At 37.3% G+C, this 17,674-nt stretch overlaps 2 protein-coding genes and 1 long non-coding RNA gene across 3 annotated transcripts; 2 read left to right on the forward strand and 1 right to left on the reverse strand.

The window, feature by feature from the left end:
* Positions 1–922: 922 nt before the first annotated feature.
* Positions 923–5,941, forward strand: LOC149202719 (uncharacterized). The gene is made up of 2 exons (XM_089403230.1): positions 923–2,123; positions 4,995–5,941. Exons 1-2 carry the CDS (start codon positions 2,098–2,100, stop codon positions 5,641–5,643), a joined length of 675 nt encoding a protein of 224 aa, XP_089259356.1. The 5' UTR covers positions 923–2,097; the 3' UTR covers positions 5,644–5,941.
* A 3,782-nt stretch (positions 5,942–9,723) lies between these two features.
* LOC149202720 (uncharacterized) lies at positions 9,724–13,064 on the reverse strand. Its single transcript, XR_016253569.1, has 2 exons — positions 12,704–13,064; positions 9,724–10,469 (listed from the first exon to the last, which is right to left on the reverse strand). It is a non-coding gene; the product is annotated as an uncharacterized LOC149202720 (long non-coding RNA).
* Positions 13,065–13,299: 235 nt separating this feature from the next.
* On the forward strand, positions 13,300–16,879 carry LOC149202721 (uncharacterized). Its single transcript, XM_089403231.1, has 6 exons — positions 13,300–14,138; positions 14,821–15,053; positions 15,180–15,456; positions 15,709–15,794; positions 15,945–16,036; positions 16,192–16,879. Exons 1-6 carry the CDS (start codon positions 14,010–14,012, stop codon positions 16,461–16,463), a joined length of 1,089 nt encoding a protein of 362 aa, XP_089259357.1. The 5' UTR covers positions 13,300–14,009; the 3' UTR covers positions 16,464–16,879.
* The last annotated feature ends 795 nt before the right edge of the window (positions 16,880–17,674 follow it).

Here is a 17,674-nt window from a genome sequence, read left to right on the forward strand (position 1 = left end):
CATTCAACACGCTATTTAAAAAAATAAAAAATTTAAAAAAATAAAAAATTGTGAAATTTTTTAATTCTTGTAATTAAAAATTTAAAAACATATTGTTTTATGGAGACCAAAAAAATAATGGGCTAAAAACATCCTAATTACCTAACTCCTAAAATTTAGAAGAGGAAGATATTAGTGAAAATGGGAGGAAAAAAAAGCGAAAGAAATCCGCCGGCTAAATGATCAAATCCGACAGGCATTTCTATATATGAGTCCCACATCGACGGGGGATAAGGAAGATTCCGTGGCAGGATTCTCCTACCGGAATGACGTGGATCTGCCGGACGATAAAATCCGCAACACAAAGGGTTAAAAACATTTAAGAGCCGGCGTGCGCCACGTCCTATTACAATAGCGTTAATAACTGGGCTTTGGAATGCGGCTCAAGGAGTGGACTCCCCTCCCCACCAAAATCATAAAAATTGATTAGGCCTAACAGTGACCTCCCCTCCCCACCAAAATCATAAAAATTGATTAGGCCTAACAGTGACATTCAACACGCTATTTAAAAAAATAAAAAATTGTGAAATTTTTTAATTCTTGTAATTAAAAATTTAAAAACATATTGTTTTATGGAGAGAAAAAAATAATGGGCTAAAAACATCCTAATTACCTAACTCCTAAAATTTAAAAGAGAAAGATATTAGTGAAAATGGGAGGAAAAAAAGGCAAGGGCTAACCAGCCATATATTGTGTATTAAATGCTGGGCCAGCTATGTATGTCAAGCACAGCATGGGGAGCGCATACATATCCATCGAACGGGACTCCGGCGACCACCTTGTGTTTCCGGTGACGAGCGCGGGACCCCCCAACCGCGGCCCCGTCTCGAACTCGCTGTTGTCGACCTCCCCTCGCGCCAAAACGCGTTCGAAATCCAACCCGGATTGACGCTGCACATTCCTGTTACATTCTATCGATTGAAATCTGATTTTGCAGAGACCTGGAAGGAGCATCGAGAAGGCCAATTTTCATTATCTATCCATTGAAGTAGCTATTGGATTTATGCAATAGGACGATATTTGTCGTGTATTTCTGGATTAACTTGATATCCATGGTGTATCCATCTGCCCAGATACTGGGTTTCTGTAATAGGCCAATATTCATTATCTACCCATTGAAAGAGCTATTGGGTTTCTTCAATAAGGTGAAATTAACCGTATAGCTATTGGGTTTCTGCAATAAGGTGAAATTAACCGTATTCCAGTCAGGTTTTGGGCTCTTGAGCAAACCCAAAACTTCATTGGTGCTGTGGGAAGATGGCTTGCAAAGTAGATGATGATTGACTATTTGTCTAAGGTGGTTCTAATTGGGTATTCTGGTATTGGTAAGTCCAATCTTCTTTCCAGATTTACTGGAATGAATTCATCCTGGAGTCAAAATCTACAATTGGTGTGGAGTTTGCAACACGAAGCATTAATGTTTATGGGAAAATGATCAAAGCCCTGATATGGGACACCTTTGGTAAGGAAAGTTCTGTGTTGGGAGATTGAGTATGCATGCCAAAATTTTGAAAGAATTCCTGGGAGAACTGTGGTATCGTGTATGCTAAAAATGGGTAGATATATCGAACAAGTGCAAGACAAGGAGGTGCCCAGCTTGTGCAAGAAAATGCATTGTGTAGCTGTGAAGCTGGAACATATAACCTTCTGTATTATCCTTGGTATTTCTCTAGGCTGAATGCTCCAGATCAGAGCAGCTGTCTCTACAGTTACATTATCAGAATTGGGTTTGAGGTGGATATCTTTGTTAGGACTACACTGATTAGAATGTATGCCAAGTGTTTGAAAAATTGTCTTAATGAAATTTGACCCCATGAAGTGGCTTGATTGCAAGCTATGCATATAATGGAATTTCTGGGGAGGCCTCGAGAGGCTTTAGTTAGACGCAGCACAGAGGAGAATGGAAGATGCAAGCTTATTGATTGATCAAATGCCATACGAGATGCCATCTTATGAACTTCGTTGATTGTAGGGTATATTGGACATGGGTATGATCATGGTTCCTTGGGTTTCCATTACAAAATATAAAGAACTGGAATTCAACTTGATCGAGCATGTATGCAAACTGTGAAAATATTGAAAAGGTATGATTAGAAACCTTAGGCTTTGAAATGGTGTGATTTTGTCCCCACACCCTCGCCTCCAAATCCCATATAGTCACATATTGCAAATAGGATTGCAGGATTTTGTTGGAAATTACATGGTCATCCACTCTTGTGCAAGTTGACGTGATACTAGGTCACGTACACTTCTGCAAAATATTGATGCCGGAGCATCCCTGGATTACTTGCTATCGTGCATAAAAAAAAAAAAAAAAAAACAAAAACAAAAACAAAAAATCTGTTTGATATTCTTTGTTACAGTGTTTGTGGTTGTTTCTTCTCACCTAAACAATCTCTAAGGAATTCAAGTGAACCCACGTAGCTAATTCTTACCTTTCACTTAACTGCCGGAAATCGTTGGTAATAAGAGAGTGAGAGAGAAACATGTTTTGATTTCTTGTTGCATTAAACATGGAGGCCAATGGTTTTAAAGAAATGTGGATGCTTAATTTTACTTTATTTGAACTACAAAAGCGATAGATTTCTTTTTCCAGTGAGAAAATATTTCTAACATTGTTTCCTTTAATGAGTGAGACGACGAATTTTTTATGGATGCTGAGTGGTCGATGGCTATTTTTTCAGCATCTACTCTACTAAAATTAATAAAAAGAGGGAGAAATTGTTTTGCTAGAGGCAGAGGATAGATTGGGAAAATAGGAAAACACCAATGTGCTGGGTGTTGATGGCTATGTGAGAGATTGGGCATTTCTAGGTTGCTGGATAGAGCTACATCAAATTGTTTGAAGCTCTGGTCAAGGGGAAAAGTAGTTTATTTTTCACCATTGCTGTGTGAGAGAAATTGGTTTTTTTAAGTTTCAGTCTTCAAATTGGAATATTGTTGTGTATTTACTATCAATGCAAGTGATTATGACTATGGTTGAATTCAGTCTTAATAATGTGTTTATAACTCACATTACATTGCTGGTGTGAAAGAAAAAAGCAAAAAAATCAGATGTAGCATTACAGTGCTGGTGTGAACAATAATTATTGTTTAGATCTAACATTACAATGCTGATGTGACAAAATTTGTTATTGTGCATATCATTTCCCCAATGAATTAATAATCACTGCTATCTTTTCTTGTGGCTTTGATTTTGGTGAATATGTTGTGTATGTATTTGTAAATTGAAGAAAGAAAGGAAGTGTATGGTGATATCTCCTCTGTGGAAGTTGATGATGTGGAAGGTAACATAAGTGAAACATCTAAGGCACCAGAAAAATATAGTGTATGTGTCATGTACATAACTAGGCATGCAGCAGAAACAACTTTTACCCATGGTAGATCCAGCCGACGACACAACTTGCAGCTTGACCCCAATAACACTCTTAATCATTTCAGTGTAGACGTTGCTGCTCTTCAGCTTTATAAAGGCTTTTGTAATGGAGAAATTAAAGTTAAGAAGGACTCCTATACTAGAATAGCTAGTGCTGAAAAGGATTCCTCTAGCAAAGTATTTCAAATTGAAACAGAAACCTATGTTGAGAAAAATGTTGTATTTAATTGTGGTAGCAATATAGACAATGTAGTTGAAAGCTTTATGGAGGGTGTGGGAATGATTTCACAAATATAAATGAAGGAAATCATTCTAATCCATAATGTTTATCACCCTATTTATAAGAAAATAATGCATTGGCCAAATTGAATGGTAGTAGCAGCAATAACAGTTATTTTTTCCCAAATATACCTTCCAACTGGTGTTCTGTTACAAGTTGCAGATATTTAGGACTGATAATCTTGATCTGCATAAGTGCAAGTAACTCTCAAGTTGTGCGAGTCTCTGAGCATGAATCTATCTAGGTCCACAACTTTGTCAAATCCTTTCCTTTGCTACAGGTTTTAATGGAAAGCATCTCATTTTTTTATGCATCTTGTGGTCTTGGAGCTGTCTTCCAAGGATGGATTTGTGAAATTAGATGCTATTTGTGGATACAATATGTTGATTACCCACATGAAGGAATTATTTTTATCAAGAAGTGAGGGAGGCCAAACTTATTTCTCTTCTAAAATTTGCTTTCCATCTCTAATCTGAATATGGGGAGCAGGGTTTGAATATCTTTAGGCGCATGCAAGGAAGAGAGATCATAGCTTAACCATTTGACCTTCTTCAACATCCTTGGAATTTTCTCTGCCCTTGTATTTATAAAGAATGGAATAAGTAAATCATTTGCAGGGTAAGTCTTGTTAGACTGCTAAAACCCTGCTAAAACCCTCGCATTCTCTCAACATTCTGTAATTATAAATCTCTTTGTTTGCTTAAGGAGTTCGATTCACATTTTTTATAATCACTGTTTTAAAGACTGCTAAAACCCTCGCATTCTCTCAACATTCTGTAATTATAAATCTCTTTGTTTGCTTAAGGAGTTCGATTCGCATTTTTTATAATCACGATGTGCCCATCCGTAATTTGTTAGGGTTCCAAAGCATATGCCGATCCGTACTTTATTTGGTATCCAGTGTTTGCATTTTTTATTTGGTAACGTTTCAAATAACGTAAAGGCCTCATTTATAGGGTTTTGCATTTCATATTAACCAACGGCATCTTCTAATCTGAGGCATTCAAGTTCCAAACTGAGCATAACATAAAATCTACTCATTCCAACAGCCATTTAAGTTTGATATCCATCTTTTACCTGCTCTCTTCTGCACTGAAATGATACATAGATACACTCAAATACACCACCCATAACATTTATTACTATTAACACTCCTGCTTTGATTCGTCATTATGCTAGCCTGCGTAATTTATAGAAAAATGGAGGCTTCAGTCAGTCCAGTTTTTCATTTATCTAAAGAAATTTCTATATTTTTTGGAGCAGGTAAATAATTGTTGAATATATCTGATGTCTTTGCAGTGCAGTGGTTTCTAATGGTCAAATTGAAGATAGATGGAAGAAACATGCAAACAAAATGACAAAAATACAATGGACAAAGAGATCTGTCAGTGTACCAAAGAGCCACCGGGGGGAAACAAATAAAATGGAAATTCCAGCGTCTGAACAATGCAACTCTGTACAAACACCAATGGTTGCTGAAAGTTTATTTGAGCTTTCTTTGGAAAAGGGAGTGGACGACAAGGATAAATCCATTTTTGATAAGCCACGAGAAATTACTGCAATACCTTTTGAAAAGGCTCCCACAGAAATGGTGCATGCCACAAGAATGATAAGGTCACAATCAGTCAAGTTAATAGATCCCTACAGCTGTTTTCCAAATTTAGCTGAAAAGAATTATTTGGACCAGCCTGGCTCATTTGTACTTTCTGCATCCATGAAAGGCTCTGTTTCATCTACTGGGGAACCTCTGTCAAACTTAGACTCCATCAAGGAGATTCCATTCAGAGAAGAAAAATGCATTGCCAGCTTGCAAACTGCCAGTTGGGAAGAGCTGCAGCCAAGAGGTGAACTAGATGAATGGTTGGGCACTGCAGCCTCTGCAGCTCAGCTTGAAAATCAATCATCTTCCAGCACTTTGCTCCAATGGTGGCAGCATCCATTTGATTGATGAAGCTTGATACATCTACAGAGATTCATTTCAGAACATTGCTGGTGGTGATCCGGGATTCATAATAGATCAGTACTTGAGAAACATTTTACATCTTTGATGATAAGTAGACTTCTACTAAGGCAGGAGCAGCTTGCTGTCCCTGTTGTAGTAGTATGTTTACTGCACAACTTTGTGACAAATGTATGATAAAAGGGCAATTGGACATTAGCTGCAGAGCTAACAGTCACCCCTCTTGTAAATTTGATTCAATATTACTTACAACCGAATTTATTCAGCTACATATATGATTTCTTAACGGCTTATTTCATTTACAATCTTGTTTGTGTGAATATTTTTCCTTTTCAGTTTGGCCAGAACATTATATATATATATCAACCAGGACTATACCCTGTTCTCATATATTGATATAGCACATATATTGAAGGACAGTTTTACAAGTTACGACAACATCACAGGGCACATGACTTTTTAATAGATCAGTACTTGAGAAACATTTTACATCTTTTGATGATAAGTAGACTTCTACTAAGGCAGGAGCAGCTTGCTGTCCCTGTTGTAGTAGTATGTTTACTGCACAACTTTGTGACAAATGTATGATAAAAGGGCAATTGGACATTAGCTGCAGAGCTAACACTCACCCCTCTTGTAAATTTGATTCAATATTACTTACAACCGAATTTATTCAGCTACATATATGATTTCTTAACGGCTTATTTCACTTACAATCTTTTTTGTGTGAATATTTTTCCTTTTCAGTTTGGCCAGAACATTATATATATAAATCAACCAGGACTATACCCTGTTCTCATATATTGATATAACACATATATTGAAGGACAGTTTTACAAGTTACGACAACATCACAGGGCACATGACTTTTTAATGATTTGTTTACTTGTTAACTGAATGAAAAGATATTGTTCGCAGGTTGAAATTTTAGTGCCCCCATCCGTGTGCCTTTTTAATATATATCTCCAGGCCCTTCAACTCAATTACCCTTGCCCCTCTTTTCCATTTTGAAACAAGGTTTTAAAACCCAACCACTATGCTAATTTTGCAGACTGGTTTTTCAGTTCCCTCTTTAGGTTCTGTTAGTGGTTTCTTCGATTCCCTGTTCTCTGTTAAAATACTGGTATATAACTTTCTTTGCCATCCTCATATTATATATAAACAAGTGCCACACCAATAAACAAGTGCTCTGCAACCCGCAACAAGTGGTGTGCACAGGACAATATATTAAAAACAACATCCTCTGCCAAAAACTTCAAGAAAAATAGCATCCAACATACCATAGCAGCATATTAACGAGTTTATATGTTACATCAGTGATAAAATAGTACATCTTTGAAGAGAGACATTAGAAATATGTACAAAACGATATACCTAAAATACAATAACCATACAAATATTTTACACAAGCATTGAATTATGGTTACCACTGCTCCAATTAAATGAAGCTTCTTTTGCTACAACTCATTCGCATCTAACAGATTCAATACATATTATGATTCTGCTTATGTTTTCAGGGTTTCTATTCATAAAGCACATCCATACGTAATGCTTTGCGCTTGCCTTGAAGACTGCTCATCTTTATAACTCAAAAAATTTCCTATCTTATTTCACAAAATAACAGATAGGTGAATATAACTTTTATTTTGGCAGAGCAGTTGAACATTCAAATTTATTTAATTTAGTGGGTAATGATAGTGTAAAATTAGGTCAGAAATAGGTAATGACATGAAGGAACTATGTAACTGCAATAAAGGTTTTGAACATTTTTCAACTATCTATAGGCTCTATTATTTGAAGACATAAATGCAATGCCCCTCTTTTCATTTTTGGTGCTTACGATGTTTTTCAACGTGGTATTAGAGTAGATTGTGGGGCCTCTGCACAAGACATGACTCTGTGTTTGGACAGAGAAGGAAGCCTTTTCTGTTCTTTCTTACCTAGATTAGAATTCTGATTTAAGAGTTGACAATTTGTATGTTTTGGCCTCATCAATAGCTAATCCGATCCATTGTTTATCTCACTTGAGCATGAGCCTTTTCACCGGTTATCATGTATTTTCTTATTATATGACACATACAAATTTATGATGCATTTTCATGCTTCTTTTGAGTGTGTAGTCTTACCCCTTTGGAAAACATTTCATGAAGAACCAGCAAGATCAGGGAAGATTGCCATTGAAGGTAAACAAACTATTACCATTTGGTTGCTGTTTCCCCGCTTCTAGGAAAAACAAGTAAATTGACATGTTGAAAGGAAATAAGTGGACTCTTTGAGCTGAGTGAGTAGTCTCTATGTATGAAATGTATTCTTGCAGAAATTTATTCTAACGAAGTTGTGGATCATTAATGCTATTCCATGATAATGTGAGCATCCATGCACTGAGAGTGTAGCGTAATTATGCATGGAGGTTGATTAACCTACAAGAAATAAGAGGTCTAACATGAATGTTACTAAAGTTCAGTTGTGACGGTTGTCTCACCCAAATGTCGAAGAATGGTTATCATCAGACGACCAGAGGTTTGCAAACATGCTTGAACCTGGCTATAAAACAGTTGTCCTTAAAGAAACAAAAAGAGAATTAATACTTACATGTTCCAAGTGATCAGCATTCTAAGTTTATATGTAGGTGTTAAGGATTCCAACTTCGTGTCAAGCAACAAGTTGAAGGAAATAAATATGTGGTGAGTGCATATAGTATGGAAAGCAAGGAAAAGAAAGGATACATTACCTAGAATTGCTTGTGTGTTGCAAACCCTACTCAACAAAAATGCTTCAAATGAAGGAAATAAGATTGCTTGTGCAGATAGTTGTGTTGTTTTATGGAGCAGCTGCAAGTATGTGGATGGAATTAACAGGTGTAGATAACAAGGTAACTATGAGCCTTTGGTACCCTCCAAGTATTAATAGGCAATCATGAATGATGCTTGAAGAAGATTGTGCATACATATTATTAAGCTGAGGAGTTATAATTCCATGTCCAAACTTGATCATATATTGATTGCATAGAGCAAGATAACATTTAATGAAATAATTTAGCACAACAACCGAAAAAGTTGTAAGAATATTGTGTTCAAGATCAAACAAGATATTATGGTAGTCAACTTTTGGTTGGAATTAACAGATTCTAATTTCATCATGCAAACATAAACTCGAAAGTGATAGAGGAAGAAATTATCAATGCAATCAATGACTACATTTTAAACAGGAAATCTAGTATATTCAGTTTTCCAAAATGGATGCAAGTTGCTTGAAAGGTTCGTTCTTCAGGAAAAATTGAGTACTTGTGGCTACCTTGGTAGTTAGGGTCATAATATCTACATGCATTTTGAAGTTGACAACAGAGCTTACCATGGATGCCATTTATTCCATGTCTTCTCCCATACACTCTACAATCTCAACACATGGTTTTGCTACAAGTGCAGCTGTTGATGCAACTGCCATACTTGTCTTTGATTGACTACTCTAACCAATATTAGAAGATGTAGTAGTTGCAGTTGCAACTACAACAATGACAAAATCTACACCAACAACTGAAATAGTTGCTTGCACTTGTGCATTATGAACACGAGTCTCTTCTTTTTTTCTTCTATTTTATATCTTTCAACCATTTTCCTACTGTTTTTCCCCCAAATTATGTTTTTGTTGAGTTGATAGTCTTACAAAACTGCCAATAAATTAAAATTTGCAGGGTTAGAGTCTCCAAGCAAACACTAGGTATCTTAGTACCATAACACAATCTAGATGAGATACCAAACACATGTGGCATGACTTGGCATAATAATCCCTTCACCACTCGAGATAAAAAATATTGACATTAGTTGCTTTAATGAAATTTTCTATAAATTTTTAACTCCCAGAATGAAGTTGGAAGGTGACCCTTTTAATGAAAGAACTATAAAAACAAGTATTAATAGGCAATCATGAATGATGCTTGAAGAAGATTGTGCATACATATTATTAAGCTGAGGAGTTATAATTCCATGTCCAATAGTAGTCTAGTCAAGTTTGAAAAATATTAAATGGACATAATTAAAACCAATCAAACATTCACATATTCATATGCACTGAAAGCAATGATCCACACATTTGCCAACTTGTGGATGGCCTTCAGAATCACCAGTAGGTTAAGAATAATTAGTTCACATCAAATATAATATACATAATTGGACACATGAATTCAGTTATAACATGATTGGACATCCAAGGTGAATGATATTACAAAACCAAAAAAAAGTACATTAACGAGTACTTTACTGAAAGAACCACGGTATGAGAATCCCAATAAAAATGACAACCATGGTGTATACACATAGTCGAGACCTATATTGATGCTGATCAATGTTTGCCAGTGGAATGAACGATGATCCTGAATCATCTCTGGCACCTGCATCTACACTTGAGATTGCTCCAACCATTAGATCAGTAGAGATTTTATGGATCTCCGCAACGTTCTTTATCGAAAAAGAATTAAATCGAGCACTCCAGATTTTTGCCTCTCTGTAGAGGGGCTTCAAATTGTCTGCGCGAACATTGTAGATGCCTTCCATGTGATTACAGATTAATTCTGAGTTTCTCAGCACTGTTATGTTATTCACCCCATTGTGTTTTGCCTCTTTTAAACCTGCAACAAGTGTAATGTAGTATGCTTCGTTATTGGTTGTCTTTCCCTGCACTTCCCATATTCTATAAATCACATGATTTTTTGCCCCATTGTGAAGGACAATTTTTAAAGATGCTGGACCCGGATTGGGGCGGCATGATACTTCAATGCACAGTGTCCACTTTTCCACCATTCCGTGGGCTTAGAAGCACTGCATAGTGACAACAACAAAATAGATTCATGTTAGAATACTTTAACATGACAAAATATCCTGATTGAAATTGATTATTTTTATGCTACCTCAAGTCTGAATGCACATCCTTGAAAAATAACAGAAAATCAAATATCAGTGATAAGACTTAGAGGATGCACATCCTCAGCATCAGCAAGTGTCAGAGGATGAGTCATCAGATATGGCCTCCGGAGCAACATCTTGTCAAATCAAATTCCATGCTCTGCAAAATAATTGAGCATGTTCTTGTAAAGGTACAATTTATGTATGATATAGTAATGCTATCTTGTATGAGGCATTGTGTTTATGAATATAGGATAAGATAATGTTTGATTTGTGCCCTTGCCTGCAGCAGGACCTACAAATCTGAAGTTTTCTTTGAAGATCAAGAACCACATATATATTGAGAATATTACCATGTCCTATATAGAGAAGATTGCTAAATGCTGCAACAGTAATTCAGATAGTCTAATATACTTAAAACTCTCCCCTTTTTCCTGTTGCAGAATACAACATTGATTAACAGAACTGATGCACTGTTACAATTATCTTCAGAACCACTACTCAATTCATCAGACACCTCTTTTGTGACTGGCCAGGATTTCCAATTGCTTAATGGTATGCCTCATATGACAGTTTCAACTTCATTAACATCTTGTGGAGCATTATATGAGGAGCAGCCAATGCCAAAAATGCATGTAAGCAACAATCACAGTGACCACTCCTTTTCAGCAGAAAATGATAACAAAACATCAATATCGAGTGTAAAGATAGATATCGAAGTTTCAGATTTCAGTTCAACTGAAAATTTTGGTGCAAAGGATGTTGGAAACCCAAAGCTTACTGTAAGTGATCATTATCTGTTATTATTTAGTTTGAAATTTCTCTGTCCTGCAAGTTACTGAATAGGACTTCATAACCATGGATTATAACAAACTAAAATTTTCACCTGCTTAACATTGCAGAAAGTTCTGTCTCGAAAAATTTCTAGAGGTGACAAGAGAACTAATGACTGTCCTGTTGAAGAAGAAACTGGCAGAGGGTCAAAATATACACCAAAAGGTGAGTATTAAATGTTCAACCTCTTTGAGGAGTCCATACCAAGCCGCTTCAAGTATTTATTTTAGTTGTGACAAAAAACCCTTTGATATCCTGAATAAATCTCCCCTGTGCTTCTGTGAGTGATGATTGCCGAAGTTTCTGGGCTGTAAAGGGCAGTCAAAAATATGACAATTGCAAAACAAAATTTGAGAAATCATTATTAATGATTCAGGAAATCATTATTATAGTCAATGTATTTATGTTTTAAATTTTTTAGTCATGTTCTTTACTAGTGCTTAAGGCTTTTACATAACTTCAGCCTAATTAACAACCTAAAAGGTTGTATCATTCTTCATATTCTTAGATATCGCTGAGCAGATAATGATTTTGAATGCATAAATGCTTCATGTTGTTGATGTTGTAAGGGATTATAATCATGGCAAGGCAGATGAGTCTATTCTATGGACCTTCCATGTTGATACCGAAGGCTGAAGTCTATGACCAACATCCATTTGAATATGGATGTGGAAGCTGCAGATGGCTATGTTGGAGGATTCCATGATGGCAGTGTGCTTATTCTCTTTGAGTGAAAGAGACAGGGAAACTAGAAATAGAAGCTCTTGCCTGTCCATTGTAACTAGATATAAAATGAATTCAAGCAATCTACAAGTATATTATTAAAATGGGTCAGAATTTTAGTATGAGTACCATTGGAGGGCTGGACGGTTGTGTTTTGTATAAACAAGGTTGCTGTTTTTGTAGCTACTAACATAAATCCATCCTAAATCCCATCTTGACGTGGGATATATAAAGCACCAGGGGTATAGCATGAATCCATCTTTAATCCCTTTTTGACCTGGGATCTATATAGCGCCAGGGGAATTACAAAAGCTTTAGGTGCAAACTTCTGGGGGAACAGTATGGATTTACCATAGCTATTTTCTTTCCATTTTGGTTTACTTGTATAATACATGTCATACATCTCTTTTAATTTGTGTTGCGCACGGTACATCACAATATTCAGAATCAAATTCTGAATATATGGTACAGCACTGTTTAAAAACAAAATTTGAATGTATGAATTTTAATACTGCATTTCAAAATGGGTGCTGGTTAGGATTCAGGAACAGCATAATGTGCTCAGAATAGTAAATAGAAAATAGAATTAGAACCTTTTCTAAAATCGCTTTGATACTTGCAACTCCCTGCCTGTATCCAGGTCTCTGCAAAATCAGTTTTGGGAATGAAACAGAGCTCATGCGCTTGCCGATTTAGAACAGTTGTGAATGGCGTTTTGGCGCGCGGGCTATTTTCGCCGTTGTCAAAGAACGAGACAGAAATCAGTCCTCAATCGTTTGAATGTAACAGGAATGTTTTGGGAATGAAACAGAGCTCATGTTTCGAACAGTTGTGAATGGCGTTTTGGCGCGCGGGCTTGAACGAGACGGGGTGGGTCCCGCGAGGGTCATCGGAAACGCGAGGTGGCCGCCGGAGTCCCGATGCCTATGGATATGTATGCGCCCCATAACTTGATTGACATACATAGCTGGCTAAATGATCAAATCCGACAGTCATTTCTATATATGATTCCCACATCGACGGGGATAAGGAAGATTCCGTGGCAGATTCTCCTACCGGAATGACGTGGATCTGCCGGACGATAAAATCCGCAACGCAAAGGGTTAAAAATATTTAAGAGCCGGCGATAAAATCCGCAACGCAAAGGGTTAAAAATATTTAAGAGCCGGCGTGCGCCACGTCCTATTACAATAGCGTTAATAACTGGGCTTTGGAATCCGTCTATGCTACTGTGGCTGGTCGTGGAACACCAGGCATTGAGAAGCGGCGGGCATGGGAGCTCTGTAGTCAGAATCCACACTCAAATATCTAGCGACCGGGGATCGGTTTCCGTGCGCCCCCTTAGACGGATTCGGAAGTTCTTGTTTTCTCTCCTCGTTGATGTGGGATTGCTCATCACTTGCCACGTTTGCCACCCTTACAGGTATTTGAGACACCAGAGCGTCACTCGATTCTGTCCTCCGATCGATCCCTGGAGTGACTCTTGAGAAGAGCTTCTGGTCCCAGAATTCAAGAAAGGGAAAAACTCCGAGCCCTGCACTTCGGGTTCTTCAAATTTGGGGTTCTGAGTTTCTGTATCAGTAATGCTGGAGAATTCGGTTGCGGTGAAAGAAGGGTCTTTGAATCTTTCATCAGTGGTGGTTGAGGGTTCGAAATAAATTGCGTGTTGCGGGGCTTGCGGCTTTGATTTGTTTGGTGGGAGAAATTGGCTTTTGGGGTTCTTCCATCCCAATGCCAGTATTGATGGAGCGGATGATGATGGTTGGCATGGTGGCTCTGAATTTCGGCGTTAATTCTGTGGTTTTGATTGCAAATGCATGTTGAAAAAGACAAATCGGTGGCAGAGGACTGTTTTCTGGGAGAATTTCGAAGCACTTTCTTCTTCTTTGGGGCTTTTATATGGCCGATCGTAATTCTCTTGCGTACAAGATGTCTAATTGTTCAGCGTATGAAGATTCGTTCCAGACGAATCTGGAGCGCTTTTTGAACCGCACTACACCAATCATGCCAGTTCAGTATTTGTCCAAGGTAAGGCTGATCATGCTTTTGAGCATACTCTCTTATCTGATGCAGATAAATGATCAAAATAAGGGTTTATCTATGCAAGAATCCGTTTCTTTTAGAGTATTTTGCATCCATTTGAGGCTTTTCGTATCCCGATCATTGATCAGAATGTTCCAGTATGGTTGTTATAACTTGAAAGCTTTATATCAGGTCGGTCTTGACTGAAAGGCTGTAATTTTTGTCTAACCTTTAGTTTGCAGAGCCTTTTATCTGCAATCTAATTTTGTGAAAATTAATCGGCATTATTTACCATGTAATTTTTGTCTAACCTTTAGTTTGCAGAGCCTTTTATCTGCAATCTAATTTTGAGAAAATCAATCGCTTTTATTTACCATTTTAAGAGTCATTTATCAAAATTTAGCCCATATAATCAATGGGATCGTGATGTTCAGTGATGAAAGCAGTAGAATGCGAAGCGAGAACCCACCAAGGTTCGATTCCGCTTGTTGGGGTTGGGGTTGGGGGATTTTGAGGGAAAAGTGCATAATAATCAGTAGTGTCACATGTTTCGGTTCTATCATGTTGTGAAACGCTTGGCATGCAGAGCATCTTAGCTCCTCGCAGTTAATACTAGATTCTTTTTTCTGGCTTTAATTTCTTTTAGAGGTTTGAGTGTTTGATTTTCTAACGACCCTTTGATAAACAGACATCTCTTCGAGATTCTGCATTGAACAAGTGGTGGCAGCCCTCCGAAGCAGAGTCTGCAGAGTATTTCAGCCTCGGAGATCTCTGGGATCACTACAATGAATCAAGTGTGTACGGAACAGGAGTACCGATCCGTTTGAATACTGGAGAAACTGTAGTTCAATATTATGTGCCTTACCTTTCCGCGCTTCAGATATATACCTCGACTGACATTAGATCGTCTTCAAACTTCAGGTGAGGTTCACATCTCGGAGTCTTTTTTTTAGCAAAATTATTATTATAAAGTTGTACCTGCAAATTGTTTTGTTCCTTCTGTGAATTTTGCGTGTTGGGTAAAGCGATTGTCATTTGATTGACCAGGAGTATGAGGGATGAGAGTGATGGAGACTTTGAATCGAGGGATTCGAGCAGCGATTCGAGCAGTGATAGTGAAAGTGGACATGGTACTGATAGATCTTTAAGCTTCAGAAGTGAATCCTGCAATTCCAGTGAAAGAGTAGGAGCATGGGATGGTGTCTCCGAAGATTCTGGGGCCGATCCTGATCATTTATGGCATCTACAAGATCGACTTGGGCACCTGTGTTTCCAGTATTTTGAGCGAGCGTTGCCTTATGGAAGAGTCCCTCTAATGGAAAAGGTAGATTCTGTGTTACCTGAGGAGCAAATCCTTCACTGATTTCTACGATTCCTTTGTTTATCTATTGTAAAGCCTTCTGAAAACATTTCAGTGAATTTTTCGAGGCAATACAAGGGTGAAGAAAGATATTGAATTTATTGCTTAAGATCTTAGAAGTTAATGTTCGAGTAGATCTCTTAGTTGGCTTCTTCTTCGGTTCCTTTCGGCATAAAATTCTTTTTATTCTCATTTAGCTGTACTTTGCTCCTGCAGGTCAATCAGTTAGCACGTGGATTTCCAGAATTGGTTTCTTTAAGAAGCGTTGATCTTTCTCCAGCAAGTTGGATGTCAGTTGCATGGTAAATTTTCTGCATCTTATTGTGGAATCATTTGACGGTTACTTATATAGCAGATTGCATCACATATGCTGAAAGCTTTCAATTTTCAACACTAGTATTATGGTGAAATATAACCCTCTAAGAAATTGGGATTTATGTTCTTGATTCTAGGTATCCTATTTATCACATTCCAACGGGGCGTACGGTTAGGGATCTCTCGGCCTGCTTCTTAACTTATCATACATTGTCTCTCTCCTTCCAAGGTATGTGATGGATACTGTATTTTGAAATAGTCCTTTGCTGATTTAAATTGTTCAGGTAATTCCATTCTGCTTAATATGATATCAGAAGCAAGTGAAAATCAATTTTTGAAAACAGGAAGCCTGATGTTGACTCTTGGATCTCAAATTTGTTGCAGAGAATGAGATTGGACAAGGTGATACTGTGTCTGGATCTGGGACTGAGTTTTCCGAAAAGAATCCTAAGGATTCCCAACGCATAAGTCTTCCTCCATTTGGACTTGCCACATACAAAATGCAAGGAAGTCTTTGGACTTCTACTGGGAGTGCTGATCAACAACGGATTTTCGCTCTGTATAGCTCTGCCGATTCCTGGTTAAAGCAGCTAAGAGTTAGGCATCCAGATTTTGAGCATCCAGATTTTGAGTTTTTTGCATCTCACAATGTTTGAATCCATTTCAAATCCATTGTTGGAGTAACCTAACAATACCTGTACTCTTCTTCCTATTTTTGAAGCCCTCTGCTAGTTTAAGGCAGAGAACTGAGTTATCTACAAGCGGCAAGTAGCTTTATTTATGTAGGATTAACCTGTTGGAGTGCAGAGAACAGAAGAGAACTTGTAGGATATGAAGGCTGTAAATGTTTTGAAAGATATATATCCTCAGGAAAGAGATCAGGATAGACACATGGCTTTTGTAGATTAAGTTAAAGAAAATGAGCCAAAAAAGGAAAAAAAAATGTAAATTGGGTTGCTTGTGCCCTGTAGTTTTAGGCTATCTGTAATGTTCATTGAGAAATCGTCATGTGTACAGTGTTGGAACTTCGTCCTAATCAAACAAATCTTACGCAGTTGCTGTTTTCTTGATATCATATTTTGTTGATTTTATGACGTGCTTGGTTTGATCTGAATGGCTTAAAACAGAAATGCCCTGTTTTTGTTTGGCTCTTGATAACTTCTATGGTAGATTGCAATTCAATTAATGTCTTGGGAGCATTTTGCCAACATTGAAGTGTTGCAACAAAGCCATATTTTCATAGTGAATGCAATCGTTCCAAAGAAATAGCCATGCAGTTTGTTCAGTAAACTGTAGTACATTTGGCAGTAGAAAATAATGAAATGCATGAACTCTGCAATATTCTTCAAGGATGATGTAGTTCTGGGTTTTGGTATTTAATTGAGATAACATGTGAGAATTTTTGGTGATGGTTCCTTTGTTTACCATTTGTCTTTTTTTCTCTCCTCTCATGCATATGGTGGGAGTAAATGCTGGAATTTTGGTAAAGTTGTTTTGGTTTGCTAGTGGTTTTCAATTATTTTCTGTTATCATGGTTATGCAGGAGTAAATGTTGTCTACCATGTTCTGTGGTTTTTAGTAGCTTTCAAAGTCACTGTTGTCTGCCATGTTATGTGGTTCGTTTTTAATAGCTTTCAAAGTCACTGTTGTTAGAAATTTGCATGAAACTTTGTGGTACCAGCATTTGATAATTGCACCGTGTGCTGTCGTTTTGTCTTCATTACAAAATGATAAAAAAAAATTCTGGCACTGACAAGTATGAAACTTGAACCTGGCCAACTGAGTGGATCTCTTTGAGAGAAAATCCCTCGAGTAGGGATCTATTCTGTATTTTGTGAAAGAATAGATATTTTCAGTTCTACTGATC

The sequence above is a fragment of the Pinus tabuliformis genome, chromosome 2_1 (assembly GCF_031772625.1).
Source record: "Pinus tabuliformis cultivar Carrire ecotype Pingquan chromosome 2_1, CPIR1, whole genome shotgun sequence".
Classification (NCBI taxonomy): Eukaryota; Viridiplantae; Streptophyta; class Pinopsida; order Pinales; family Pinaceae; genus Pinus; species Pinus tabuliformis.

What these genes read in the sequence shown, in the direction of transcription:
- LOC149202719 (XM_089403230.1), top strand. Translation starts at nt 2,098, where the DNA reads ATGCAAACTGTGAAAATATTGAAAAG. An exon ending in ACTGTGAAAATATTGAAAAG is followed by an intron (nt 2,124 to 4,994) that starts GTATGATTAGAA and finishes ATGTCTTTGCAG; the next exon opens with TGCAGTGGTTTCTAATGGTC.
- LOC149202721 (XM_089403231.1), top strand. Translation starts at nt 14,010, where the DNA reads ATGGCCGATCGTAATTCTCTTGCGTACAAGATGTCTAATTGTTCAGCG. An exon ending in CAGTTCAGTATTTGTCCAAG is followed by an intron (nt 14,139 to 14,820) that starts GTAAGGCTGATC and finishes TTTGATAAACAG; the next exon opens with ACATCTCTTCGAGATTCTGC. An exon ending in AGATCGTCTTCAAACTTCAG is followed by an intron (nt 15,054 to 15,179) that starts GTGAGGTTCACA and finishes TTGATTGACCAG; the next exon opens with GAGTATGAGGGATGAGAGTG.